At 43.1% G+C, this 14,376-nt stretch overlaps 1 protein-coding gene across 2 annotated transcripts in view; it reads left to right on the top strand.

The window, feature by feature from the left end:
* HPSE2 (heparanase 2 (inactive)) overlaps nt 1-14,376 on the top strand; it is a 641,446-nt gene that overhangs the window by 615,738 nt on the left and 11,332 nt on the right. For both annotated transcript variants that reach the window (XM_055119266.1, XM_055119267.1), the window contains one exon: nt 1,698-1,844. In XM_055119266.1, coding sequence (XP_054975241.1) covers nt 1,698-1,844 — 147 coding nt within the window. The remainder of the gene's footprint in view (nt 1-1,697; nt 1,845-14,376) is intronic.

The raw sequence follows: 14,376 nt of genomic DNA on the forward strand, positions 1-14,376 counted from the left end.
GCTCTAGGCAGGAGGTTCACAACCCCACTCCATCTGCCAAATATCCCAGAAAGCCTTTTTTTTTTTTTTTCCGTAGAGGCTCCCAAGCCCTCATCCCAAATGGATTGACCAGAATTCTCTAAGGGATGAATCCTGAAAACTGTATTATTTCAAAAAATAAAAACAATTTTTCACGTTGACCTAAACTTGGTTCCTCAACTCTTAATCACACCTTTAGAAGTGAGGAGAGTGGCCCAGCGCCCAAGAGGTGCAGTTCCTGCTAGGAATGAGGTTTTCCTCTGGGCAAAGCTGACTTAAGAGTTTCTCTGAACTTCTCCTTTAAAGGCAAGGCCGGGTCATTTTTTCCTGTTTCCTCTCATTAACCCATCCAGATGGGGCCCTAAGGGACCCCTCAGAAATAAAGTCTTTTTTCCTATGAGAGAAAAGGGAATCATTATAGTTTTGTTGATACATGCTCAGAGACTTGTTCTGCATGTAGGCATATAGTTTTTCTAGACTTCTGAAAATCCTGTGAACACTTAAAGGGATCCCGAAATGGTGAATAGCTTTCTAATCCTGGGGTAGGTAGAGTAGCAAAAAGCATGAATCAAGCAGATTGATCCATTTCCCTCAAAAGGTTTTCACCTTCCTACAGCAAAATACAATGCTAGCAAATGAAGGTGCTCAGGAGAAAAGGAAGAAGTTTTGCAACATACATGCATAGAAAGGATTGTTATTTTTAATAAATAAATCGTTTTATGTCAATAGTAATATGCGTCACGGCAGAGCCTGGCAAGCTCCCTGTGATGTATTCGATATGCCAAAAGCAGCAACAATGATGGGTCTCATTCCCCTGACCCTGAAAGAGCCTCCAATGTGGCACTGTTGGGAAGGACGAGTAAAGAGAGGCTGCTAAAATCCCAGGGCTAGGGTGAATGGAGACGTTACTGGTGCCCACTCGAGCAAATCAATGAACAACAGGATGACAGTGATACAGTGATGCAGTAATATGGGCAAAGGCCATGAGCAGTCACTTTAGATGGAAAACAGGAAAAAGGAATTGGCAATGCAGTAGAATTGTGCTAAAAATGCAAATTAATACAACAGTTTAGTGAACTAATTAAATCCCATCATTAACTCTCAATCAATATTTGTCAGTAATAAACTAAGAATTGCTGAAATAATGCTCACCAAAATATCATCATTTCAAGCTATTAAGATCACATAAAGAATCTTATTCTTATGCTAGAAATACTAAGAATGTTTTTCTTTTGTGTTTCTCAATTTTTTGTATTCAGTGTCATGTTTTACTTCCATTCTTAGGAAAAAAATTAAAATTAATAAATAAAAAAATAAAAAATAAAATTTTATCTTAATTCATTCTATTTAAACACTGTAGCACTGCATTGTCGCACTGTTGTCCTGTTGTTCATCGATTTGCTTGAGCGGGCACCAGTAATGTCTCCATTGTAAGACTTGTTGTTACTGTTTTTGGCATATCGAATACGCCACGGGTAGCTTGCCAGGCTCTGCCATGCAGGCGGGATACTCTCGGCCTAGAGTGACTGAGAATCACAAAATAAATGTCCTCTCCTGGGTTGGGCCCATGCTGTGTGGTCTATAAAATATTTGGAAACATCTAACTGATCACTTTGCTCCCATCTTCCCCCACCCCCACCCCCGACCCCGCTCTTTCTCTCTCTCTCTCTGCATATCAGCCACAACTATGTCCGTGGGTCCATCACTCTTTTCATCATCAACCTGCACCGATCAAGGAAGAAAATCAAACTGGCCGGAACTCTCAGGGATAAGCTCGTCCACCAGTACCTGCTGCAGCCCTATGGGCAAGAGGGCCTGAAATCCAAGTAAGTGCCAGCCTGGAAACCGGTCCAGAGCAGAGACAGCTGGAGCCGAGGGAGAGGAAGTGGAGCTAGCCCTTTGCTAATGGGACCTCTGGCCCTGACGACCTCTCACGGGCTCGGCAGGATGGGATCAGGGTCTGCTGATTGTATTTCCTGGTCGACATCCCTGTCCCCCTGTCCCGCTCCCCCCTACCCCGCCCCTCTCTGCTTGCTTATGTTCCTCAACTGTAATGTCAAATACTAGATGAAACATTTCTTAGCAAGGGCACACTTGGTATCTAGGCAAGACATTTCATTAAAAAAAAATAGGGGCCACTCTCAGCAGTGCTTAGAGGCCACAAGGATCATACCTGTCAGGGTTCCAGGAGCATCACAAGTGCTGGGGATTGAATCCACAGCCTCTCCCATGCCTCGACATGTATTTTACCATGTCCACCATATCCCAAGCCCAAAATAATTCTTCATTATGCAGGATTATCACATTTCAAGCTGTTGGGCATCCTTGGCTCCGGTCCACTTAACGCTAATGGAGCTTTCTAGTCCTCCGACGACTAAATCCACAGGTAGAGAAAACCATGTCCCTTCCAGGATGTAATATTCTGCAATGCGCTGACTCCCCTCCTGTCATTTTCTATAAACCTCCTGGGGTCAAAAGTTCAGTCCATTCTACCCTTCCATTTTTACCTTTGGCCGATCACTGCTCTGAATCTCAGCCTCTTTATCTGTATGTTAGGAGAAAAGTTATATTCCGGGGGGGGGCTCTGTGTGCCTTCCAAACTGTACAAATATATGATCTGTGATACTCCCTCCCTCCCTCCATCACTGCTAGCAACTGTGGACAACACTGACCTCTTCCAACAGAAGGCAGCTCGAGGCTGCCTAGGCAAGGGCAAGGCCACCCCACCTCCCCAGGCCAGGCCTCCCAGGAAGGGTATGGGATGCTGTGCAGACTGGGAACATTCCCATCCCATGTTACTGTTTACCAAGTTTAACAAAGCTGTAAACTTGGAGCAGGTGGCTTGCTCTCCCACAGCTGCCCACAACTATGTGTGCTATAATTGTTCGCTGTTTCACTGCAACCTTGGTGGCTTGCATTTGGCTTCCAACTGCATGTGCAATGGGAACAAAACACAATCTGGGAAGTCACTTATTGAGTCTCTGTAGCCCGCCCTAGCTCTGTATTTTCATCGTTGGTTCACATGCTGCCTCATTTTTCTGGCTACGTGTCTATTGTGTCTATTTCCTTTCCTCTCAAACCCACCTACAGCACCAGAACTCTCAAGTGTTTTCTCCCCCTGCCCCATCTCTCTCTACTTCCCAGTAGTTCAGGGATCCTGTGCTGAATTTCTGGTCTTCAACCTAAGCGGGAGACCCAGTTCTTGTCTCGGCTTCACTAAATAATCGTGTGACCCCTGGGAAATCCTGTAATCCTAATCCTTGGCTTCAATTTCATCATCTGTAAAATTCCAGGGCTGCTTTAAAGGCCCTCTGAGCTCTAAAGTTCTCACACTGGGCCTTATTATCTGAGTCCCCTAAGCACTTTTAAATTGCCCACTGCCAGTGAATAAAGTCATTTCTGGCAGAGGGTTGGAACTTCTCGGCGGGGATTGTGACAGTTTCAGGGCCCTCTTAAGTCAGAGAGATTCAGAGCTGAACCTTCAGCATGTTAGGTAGGTCGTATGTTCTGTGCAGAAGACACTGGCCAGCTGATTTCATCTAAAAGACCATGGTGCTTGTTGCTGCTCGGCCGCTCTCCAGCTGTGTGTCCCTTGGCAAATGGCATAAACCATGAGTCTCAGTTTCTTCACCTGTAAAATGCCATGTGAAAAAGTACAGATGAGCTCTTCTGTCTAAAGTTTAAACACAGTAAATGTTCAGTTAATGCCTATTGTTCCTCCTTTCCTTAACTTGGAACTCTAGACAGCTGGGGGAAGAGGGAACAATTATTCTCCCAAGATGTTCTTCAAAAGCAGAGCTTTCTTTAATTTTTACATGATGTGTTGATAAGACATATGTAAGATTATAATAAAAAGATCTAACGATAATTGCCTTAAAGCTAAGCCATGAACAAGAGGCAATGGTAGTCAGAGATCGGCATTCTTCTATGCACTTGATTTCCCTCCCTTTAGGCACAGGCCCCTGTTCCTATTTCCTGCCTGTATATCCCTTCCTCCAAGGGCACTTTCCCGATGTTTGGACCCTGTCCTTTAGAATGACTAAAATGACTCTCCCTGGACACCATTGTGTTATATACCTCAGTTACATGGTCTTGTTCCTCCCCTTGTCATCATGCTCTCACGAGTTCTTCAGCCTCAACGGCACTCATTTGTGGAGTATAAAATAACATAACACGAGACTGACACCCAAGGACAATAGATATAAGGGTCAGAAAAATTGCCTCATAATTGGAAGCCTGCCTCATGATCAGGTGGGCAGAAGACAGCTGGAATAGAGAAGGGATCACTAAGAAAATGATGGTTGGAGGAATCGGTCGGGATGGGAGATGTGTGCCGAAAGTAGATAATGGACCAAACATTATAACGTCTCAGTATTTGCCTTGCAAACCATAATGCCCAAAAGTAGAGAGAGAGTATGGGGAATATTGTCTGCCATGGAGGCAGTGGGAGGGTGGGAAAAGTGGGAATATACTGGGGATATTGGTCGTGGGGAATGTGCACTGGTGGAGGGATGGGTGTTTGATCATTGTGTGATTGTAACTCAGCCATGAAAGCTTGTAACTATACCTCACAGTGAATCAATAAAATTTAAAAAAGAAAAGAGTTCTTCAGCCTCTGAAGAACATCTAAGAGGCACAGGAAAAGAGGGTTCAATTCCACAGGTTTCCTAAGGCCATGCAATTGGAAAAAGAAGAATGCTGGCAACACAAGGATCTGAAACTGAAACTGGATCAGAATCTAGTCACTGCCATTTTCTGCTTGATCAGCCTCCACTCCATAGTAGTACTGCACCATAGCACTGTCTTCCCGTTGTTCATCGATTTGCTTCAGCGGGCACCAGTAACTTCTCCGTTATGAGACTTGTTACTGTTTTGGGCATATCGAATATGGCACGGTTAGCTTGCCAGGCTCTGCCGTGCAGGCGGGATACTCTCGGTAGCTTGCCAGACTCTCCGAGAGGGGCAGAGGAATCAAACCTGGGTCAGCCACATGCAAGGCAAACACCCTACCTGCTGTAGATGGGATTATTGTGAGAATCAAATTAGTGCACAGGAATGAAATGGGAGCTTCTACAAATGTGAATTTCACATTCCCATGCATCCATAGACTCATATAAAAAACAAATACGGCCATGCATGTCTGATATCACACACGCCTTATTAAAGAGAGTTTGGGGTTGGAAGGCACAAGAACTTGAGTCTAACCCCAAATCTGTCACTGCTTCATTCTGGAACTTCAGGCCCTTCGTTTACTTTTTACGTCTCATTGCCTGCAGTCTACTGCGGTTGTCATACCACCTGTTCTAGACCCCGTTGGTGCTGGCCTGTGACATCTTGAACTGAAGGTGCTGGGCAGCGGCCACCAGGTGCTCATTTTGTGTTTCATCCAGCTCTGTGTTCAGTTAACTATCAAATCAGAGCAAGACCTCAATGGTTCTGAGGTGGGGGGTTAGGGGGGGTGGTCCCACAGGAAGGGTGTGGTTTCATTGCAGCAAACTCTGCAGGAAGGATGAAAGGAAATACTAGGAAGTGATTTCAGCCTTTAGTGTCTCCTTCTTTCTTTTATAAGCCTCTGGGGCCACATTCTGTGTTCTGTGTCTGCTTATTCCTTGCTGCAGCCTGGAGCTGTATTCACCCAGAAGAAGCTGGAAAGTTCTGGGAACAGAGGAACCTGTAATTGCTTTTGTCTGGGGGTACTGAGAGGAAGATAGAGAGCAAGTAATCATGGCACATTTCAGCAGTAGGGAGGTCACGGCAAACTTTTTTGATTTGCTGAAAGCATTAAGGGATTCTTATTCTCTTAGAATTTTTATCAGGGCTTGACATACTTGAAATCTCTGGAGGAGTACCTCCTTGTGAATGTGGGACTTGGATATGCCAGGTATGGCACCTTGGAGCCTCTCGTCAGGTATCAACGAGTCACCGGTCTATAAGAATCGTTTTTGTTCTCATCCCAGTAAGTGTATTGATCATAAGTTTGGTGTTCAACTCTTAACTCCTAGTTCAGAGAGAATCCACCCATTCTAGGACCCAGGCAAAATGTAGATACCCTTCATCCTAGAGGATATGAGAATGAAAACGTTTAGGGAACTACAATGGGAAGGGTATTCTGTATCTGGCGCAGGTATGCTTCAAGTAATCTTTGAAGAAAATGGAGAGAATTCATTCAGAGGAGATAAAGAAGGTAAGTTGGAAGGTCTCTCTTCATAGCTGCATGGCAGAAAACATTGAGCTAAATATATTCTAAATTACAGAAAATCAGGGATTCAGTGTCATTTTTAAAAAAATATCATCTCAAAATGGACTTAGTTTCCAAAGTCTCATGTGGTGTTGATGTCAGTGGGCCCCGCAGGTGGCTTGTGTGAAGCAGGGAGGTCACTTTCTCCCCATCCGCCTCTGCCACCCAGAACCGAGGGTTACTGGGTTCTTGTCTTGCCTCACAGAAAAGAATTCCAGGAGTAGACAAGCAGTGAAGTAAAACAGATTTTATCTGGAGTTTTTGAAGGGAAGGAGGGAGAGAAAGTGGGAGAGAGTAGAGAGCAACATGCTCAAGAGAGAACACGGGCTTCTCCAAGGGCGGAGAGAGCCCCTAGACACATCCCAGCAACAGACATAAAAGCATGAAAGTACACATCTCAAGAGGGGGAGATGTGCTCAGCCACGTGGGCACAAGCAGCACATGGGCTCAGGAAACACATGTGGGCCCTTCCTTTGTTCCAGGTGCCTTTTATCAGGTTTCTCCAGCTTGCCCCCACTTGGGGCTTCTACGTAGGTCCATTGCTAAGAAGGTTACCAAGGGATTGGGAGTATTATGGTCTTTGGAATTCCTTTCCTGGCCTTTTGTTTCTGCTGGACCTTCTCTGGGTCTGTTGCAGGCAGGCGCCAGATGAGGGTCTTATCAGGCCTTAGGTCCTGGTTCTCTGCAAGGTCAGGCTATTACTTCCCAGGAAATTTACTGCCATTGACTTGAGAGGGAGCCTTCCCTCTCTGCCTGCCTGCCTGCCTACACCGGCCTGGACCAGTGAGGAGGGGCTTTCTCAGGAGGTGTCCTATTACTCAGAGTAGCCATTTCAAAGGCTCTCTGAGAGTCCTCTTTCAGTGGAAGGTTGCTCTTAAAGGCTGCCATTTCCAGTTATACTCTAAAAGACTGGTAATCTCTTCTCTTCGTCTTCCTCATTTCCCCCTTCCTGCCCCCTACACTTCACTTTTGGAGCCTGTTGATCTGGTCTTGAGCAAAGTAACCTCTTCACCCATGGAAGGCCACACGAGGCGAGGCGGTGTGGTTATGTGGGGCTCGTTCTTCTCCAGAAAATCGCCGTGAGCAGATTCCTCCCTAGTTTCTTGCCTTTCTGAACAAGCCAAGGGAAAAAGAAAGCTACAAGGTAAAGAATTTATCCAACACCTCATGTCATCACAAATCAATAAACATTGTCCTCTAAGGAATCTGTTCTTCCCAAGATATAAGTATCCCTGATGTCTTTCAACAAAAATAAAACTAACATGAATTGAGGCCAAATAAATTAAGTTACATCAGAAAATATTAGTAAAGGGACCCACTTTTTAGGGAAAAATCAAACCAAGAGCAGGTGTTTTAGTCGGACCCCAGTATTCTTGCCTATGTGTCTTCTTCAATTCCAATTGGAGAGAAAATTATCCAAAAATTAGAAAAGAAGGAAACAATTTTCATCACGTTGGTTCTTTTCTGACACACTGACCTGAGGGAGCCAACAGATGCGAAGAATCCTGGGGTAGAATGACATTTGGAGGTATTCTGGTTCATTCCCCTGCCCTCAGAGAGTCTATGGCTCAGCCATCTGGACCAGAAAATGCTCATTTAAAGAGCTTTAGGGAAAGAAGTGTTCACAATCTTAATCCTGTCTGAACACTTCCCTTTACAAGAGCACCAGACCTCACTGTTCCCATGGGTGGTGGGACTTTAGAGGGAACAAAGAGTCTTCATAGCCACTATTTCATTTATGAACTTAGCATTACCATGAAGCAAGTAGAATAATTTCCCCCTCCCCACATTTTATAATTTAAGAAGCTAAGTCTATTAAGTGACTTATTCAAGTTCCAAAGTTCTTTTTACATTTTATTAAAGCACCATGATTTACAGTTATTAACCATTGGGCCTCAAACATTCAATGTTTCACCACTGACCTCTCCACCAGCATCAACTCCCCCCCCCCCACCTGTGTTCCCAGGTCCCCTCTCCTACCCTCCTACCCTGCAAGTCTGCCCTCTTGACAGGCACTGTTTTAAGTTTGGTTGTTAAAGTTAGGTCTCATGATTTCAATGATGTTGGTTCTGTGATTTGAAGTCCCACAACTCTTAGGAGATCGAGAAAGTACCTTGCATCTGGTTCTCTTGATCCCAAATCCAATAAGCTTTCTTCAACACTGTGCTACCCCAACAATGCGATAATATAAAAACTATAAATTAGAGATTGACACATAGACAGCAAAAACCCTGAGTTTTGTCATGGTACTGCCCAGGTTCATTCCATTTTAGGCTCCTAATGAATATATTAGTCTACTCAGCTGTGTTGTCTCTTTATGCCAACAATTCCTAGTTTCATTAGCTTTTCCTCACCATTTCTAATTCAGATGCTTGTTTAAAAGGTCTTCTCTGAGCAGATGCTCAGATTTTATTTCCCGGTTACAAAATTTTAGTAAAAGCAGATTTTTACTCAAAAATGTTGGAGACTTCCCTTATTTTTTAAAATTCTCTTCTCAAACAAAATTACATACTGAGGGTGACTGTAAATTGGTTTAATTTGAGGACTATAAAGGTCAGTTTCAATATGACCTATGCTGATCCCATATGCATTCTCTGCCAGCTTTCCTGCTGTTCACTGTGTCCATCCACAGAGGATATCTCTCAGGAAAATATTCTGGCAGAAAAGGCATCCCAAGGAATCTGAATGGTAGATATTTCCATCACTTATCAACTTATATTGAGATTCTACTTCATGCCATATGCAATTTATTCCCTTTCAGCCGTGTAATTTACAGTGGAAATTAATTTGGGCAAAATGTGGTACTATAACCATAGAACTCAGGAAGCTCAAGTAGGCAAATTAGGAAATAGTCTGAATGTAAAATTGAATGTGAACACACCAAATTAGAATGTCTTCAGATCCACTCTAATACCAGGCCCTCCTATCACCTGGCCTATAATACCTATTTATTGTGGGGTATTGGGAAGGATATTCTCGGGTCCCTGCCCTCAAAGTTCATATCCATAATTAGAAACAACTAACAGGAAGTAGCCTTCGTGTGGTGCCTTTGGAAGGTGATTAGCATTTCTGCTTTGGGTCTAATAAGTCTCATATTAAATGTTTATATTTCATATCTGCATGAGTCTCTCCTCTAGTTGCCATGATTTTAGCTGAAATAATTTCAAGACTCCTATGAACCAACAATCTTATTGCCTCTTCTATGAAGAACAAAATATCTTTTTATTTGCTTTTTCTCGATAGAATTTGTTTTTTCCATCCCTCTGGGATATAACTTTTGCTTTGATTTCATCCTTATTAAATCCTGTATCAAAGAAAAATATTGGCATCTAACTACATGCTTTTAGAGAGGTGTCATTTGATGTTAGCCAAACAGAACAATTCTGAAAATACTCAACTCCCAGGTGCTAAGACTTTAAAAATAACTTCATGTTCCTGTTAAAATAGAGCACATTATTATCCTTCATCTCTAGATGTAGAGTTTGGCTAGTGTGAAAAAGGGGGTGAACTGACCACCACTTGAGCCACCACAATATCTCTCTGAAAACAAGAAGCATCATTTCTGGTTTGGGACCAGATATCATAGTGTAAATGGAATGATAGTATAAAAGGAGATTACAAATCCCATACCAAGACTTCGCAATCACACACTCAGAAACAAACCCTCAAGCCCTGTGTTCTGAACCTAATGACCCATTACTCCATTTGTCTCAGTAGACTCAAGACATCTAAACGTTCAAGTTCTGTACTGCCAATATTAGTTGGTACCTGGAGGTTTCAAATTCTGGCCGACCAGATGTACTCCCTGAAGTCTTCCATCATCTTCACTTGTCTGGAATCATTTAAATCAGTTTATTCTCAAAATAAACCACTCTATAAACATGCTGCACTTGTTCAAAAAATTACTTTAGGAAGAAAAAAATTGGAAGTACGCTTAGAGATCAGGAAGTTCTTCTATATTAATCCTGATGTTCTAGCCTGTCTTCATCTGTTTAATGAGCCTCTTTGTCCCATGAGTCAGCCCCCTCTAGGACTGGACAGTTCTGGCTATGGGACAGATCAACTCCTTTTATGTGTCCAAAGGGTATTTTCTTCCTTTGCTATCCTTGCTTTAGAAAAATTAAGTAAAACACATCTATACCTTCTTTTTCAGCATGTCCTCCTCTCCTTGGAGTTCTAATCTCCCCTCTCAGCAACATCAGCTGTTCTTCAAACATCCTTGTTTCATAATTCTGGTCACTTTGGAATTTTTTTGAGTTATATAATCTTATTACATATGATGAAATGCACGTTTTCTTACATCAAACCAGCTTTATTGTAGAGGTCAGAGGGGTAGGTAATTTGTTATTACACTTACATCACAACAAAACAGTAACATTTTTCAAATATTTGCTAACTTCAAAATAAAAAAAAACAGCATTTTAAAATGTACATTCTTTGAGGTCAATAAAGTTAAATTTCATGTCTTTTAGTAGCATCACTTTTATGAATTTCTGTCTTCAATATTTTTCTATTGGAATATTAATAACCTTAAGTATTTTTCTAATATAAGGCAACTTCCCCTTTGCTACCTATTATACTATTGTCATCTTTCCCCCTATATTTTGTTCCTGTTCCTCCAAAAGTTTCACTTTTGGGCTATAATCTTGACTTAACAGAAATCTTCCCTTCTTGTATAGTTAAATCTGTCTCACTTTGGGGATGGAGCAATAGCACAGCAGGTAGGGCATCTGCCTTGCACGAGGCCAACCCAGGTTCAAGTCCCAGTGTCCCATATGATCCCCTGAGCACCGCCAGGAGTAATTCCTGAGTGCAGAGCCCAGGGTAACCCCTGTGCATTGCCAGGTGTGACCCAAAATGAAAAAAAAAAATCTGTCGTACTTTGTGTGGTTTGTAGTTTTAGGGATTTTTATTTATTTATTCATTTATTACCTTTTTTGCATTCTACTTGTGTGGGATTTGGGCAAAGGACGGTAGGTGGGACAGCTGGAACACTTATGGGACTCTTTCTTGCGAATTCAGCACCGAGGTCCCTTCCAAGCTTAGTTAGGCTGGATTGCATCTAAAGGTCTAGTGTCCATATGCTGGAGGCTTGGGTGCCATCCCGAGCATCACCAGGCATTGAGAAGGAATGTGCCCCTGACCCATGGTCTTAGGACCACCCCCCCAAGCCCCAAGTCAGTAGAATTTGCCACTGTTAGAATCATTTCATAAGTATTTTACTATAGACGTTCATTTATTTTATAAGGTGTTTCAGTTATGTGGGTTATGAGTGAGAAGATTTTGAAGCAACATAATTCATGTTACTACTTGGACTAAAAGTTTTAATACTGAAAGTCTATTGATCTTGAGTTAGGAATTGATAATTTGCTTGTGATTATCAGTGAAGTTACATAGCATAAGTTGCTGTAAATACCCTGCAGCGTGTTGTCCCCTCTGGCCCCCCTTTTCCCCCTGGATTCATTTAAAAGCTACTTTCCTGGGCTGGGGAGAAGGCTCAGGACTCGAGCATTCGTGCTCTGTACTCAGAGGGCAGGGTGCATCCCAGGCTCTGCTGGGAACAGCCCAAGTACAGCTGGGTGTGATGGAAAAAGCAGACAAGAACAGAAAAGCAGGTTTTCTGAGAATTTAAGGAATAGTTTTATATACATGTACTAGGAACAGAATGGACTGGAGAGATAGCACAGCGGGTAGGGAGTATGCCTTGCATGCGGCAGACCTGGGTTTGATTCCTCCGTCCCTCTCGGAGAGCCCGGCAAGCTACCAAGAGTATCCCACCTGCATGGCAGAGCCTGGCAAGCTCCCCGTGGCATATTCGATACGCCAAAAACAGTAACAACAAGTCTCACAATGGAGACGTTACTGGTGCCCGCTCGAGCAAATCAATGAACAACAGGATGACAGTGCTACAGTGCTACTTGTGTGGGTATATATGTAATCATAAATATTTTATTATCTTCTAGTTTCTCTTTCATTTCATTTTAAATATTTGCTTCTTTAACATAGTTGGAGTTTGTTTTGAAATACTATCAGAAAGAAATCAGTGGTCGTACTGTTAAAGTTGCATACATATTTCAATCATCTTTTTTTTAATTGAAAGAAAGTTAATCAGTGTGGTTTATAATACTGTTAGTGATAGGGCTTCATGCAGAGCACATTCCAGCAGCCCTCTCCACGAGAGTGTTCTTCTTTTGGGCCCCTACCCCCACTTCTCACCCCTAAACATCCACCCCTAGCCTGTGGTAAGCTTCAAATTACCTGGGGAACTTTAAAAATCAAAACAATGCCCAAATGGTATCCCAGACCAATTAAACAAAACTCTCTGGGTTGGGACCCAGGCATCAGTATTTTTTTTAAAGCTCCCCAGATGATTCAAGTATGTGGCCAAGTTGAGAGTCATCACCCCTCTGGAAAATACAGGGACAAGTTTCCAGTTGATTTGCATCTTTGACTTCCCCTAGATTCTATTTTTCATTCAGGCACTGAGCCATTTCACCCAAGGTGTGAACATGCCACAAGGCCCTGGGGGCTCTCTGCGTCTGTGTGGAAGGATGTGTATGGCTCCCCAAGGCTTTATTGTTTGTTTTGTTTAAACTCCCAGATTAGTAATATACAGATCACTTGCAGATTAGAGGATTAGAAAATGCTTTTCTGTTTTACAGCGACTTGACATCTTAAACCAAGTTGTTTAGGCATCCAGGGTTTTCACTGTTATTTTCTGAGAGTTTTTCATTTGTTCTCGGCTCCAAAATGCGTTTTCTTCCAGCTCACTCACACCAGCTGGAATGTCTCTGCATAGCTGCCGTCCATCAAGCCTGTGGCCTCCCCTCCCCTCCTCCGCTTACTTGGGAACTCTGGTTGCCGGCAGAGATTTCCATTCTGCTTCAGATGACCCAGAGGAAACATCGGTTAATGAAGACTTCAGGACAAAGCTAACTTGTTTCCACGCAGTTGAGTCTAGACTCAGGGGTAGAAGCAGAATAGGAATGTGGCTCTGGCCAACTGAAAAACTCATCTTGTCTTCCCTCTTTCTCACATCTTCTAAAGGCTGCAGAAAGGACGAGCACAAGCTCCAGGAAACGGGAAGTCCGAATCCAACTTATTCCTACACCAGAGCTTGGGTCCCAGTTGTTTTGTTTTGTTTTAAACCTAACAGCAGCAGCTAGGATGGCATTCACTGTAGACAAAGGACTAGGGCAACAGTGAACCGACTGACAGGAGTCAGCTATCGCTTGACAGCTGTCTCATCTCAGTTCGTCTTGGCAAGAGTGATTCGGTCACTGCATGCCTTGGCATCTGTATACCTGAGAATAGAGCTTCTGCCATCTAGGACAGCTAACCTTTCACTTTTCAGAATATGCCAGAGCACAATACCAGAATGTAATAAAACTGAGATATTTATCTCTTTAATTTAATACCCTTAAAGAGATATCCAGGGAGTCTTAGCCTTACAGCCATGAATGGGTATAGCTTGTGGGCTTTTAGGGAAATCTTAACTATGCACAAGTATACACACGCACACGCACACACACACATCCCTCTGCCTTCTTAAGTGTCTCTCTTCATTTCACCTATAGAGATATCTGTAAAAGAAATGCTTCACTCACACATACACACACACACACACACACACACACACACACACACACACACACACACACACTATTACCTCTTCCAGTCCCACACAGTTCAAGCTGCAGTTCCTTGGCCTCCGCCCACAGAGGATGCTTTTATTTATCACCTTGTAAGAGGACCCATAAGAGGGTGTCTTCAGGAGAGTGGAAATATAAGAAAGGGAGAGATCAATTCTTACCCTGGAATCAGGGCGTTTCTTAGGACTGAGCATCAATGGGGAGGCACCAAAGAGATGAGCTGTGGTGATAGGAAATCCAGGCAGATGGCAATTCTAAGCAATAGAGAGATCTCACTAACGTTCAGATCTATGATGTTCAAGACCCATTTTCCTCTGCAGGGCAGATCAGGGGTCATCATTTTGCATGAGGAAAATACAGTCTACTCTGCAGGGTGAGAGTAAAATATCACAGAGTTATATTAGAACCAAATTAGCCAGTCTAAGTAGAAGGCCTTGTAATGCAGGCTGAAGGGTTTGTTGTTACTGC

This window comes from Sorex araneus, chromosome 11 (assembly GCF_027595985.1).
Source record: "Sorex araneus isolate mSorAra2 chromosome 11, mSorAra2.pri, whole genome shotgun sequence".
In the NCBI taxonomy this organism is placed as follows: domain Eukaryota; kingdom Metazoa; phylum Chordata; class Mammalia; order Eulipotyphla; family Soricidae; genus Sorex; species Sorex araneus.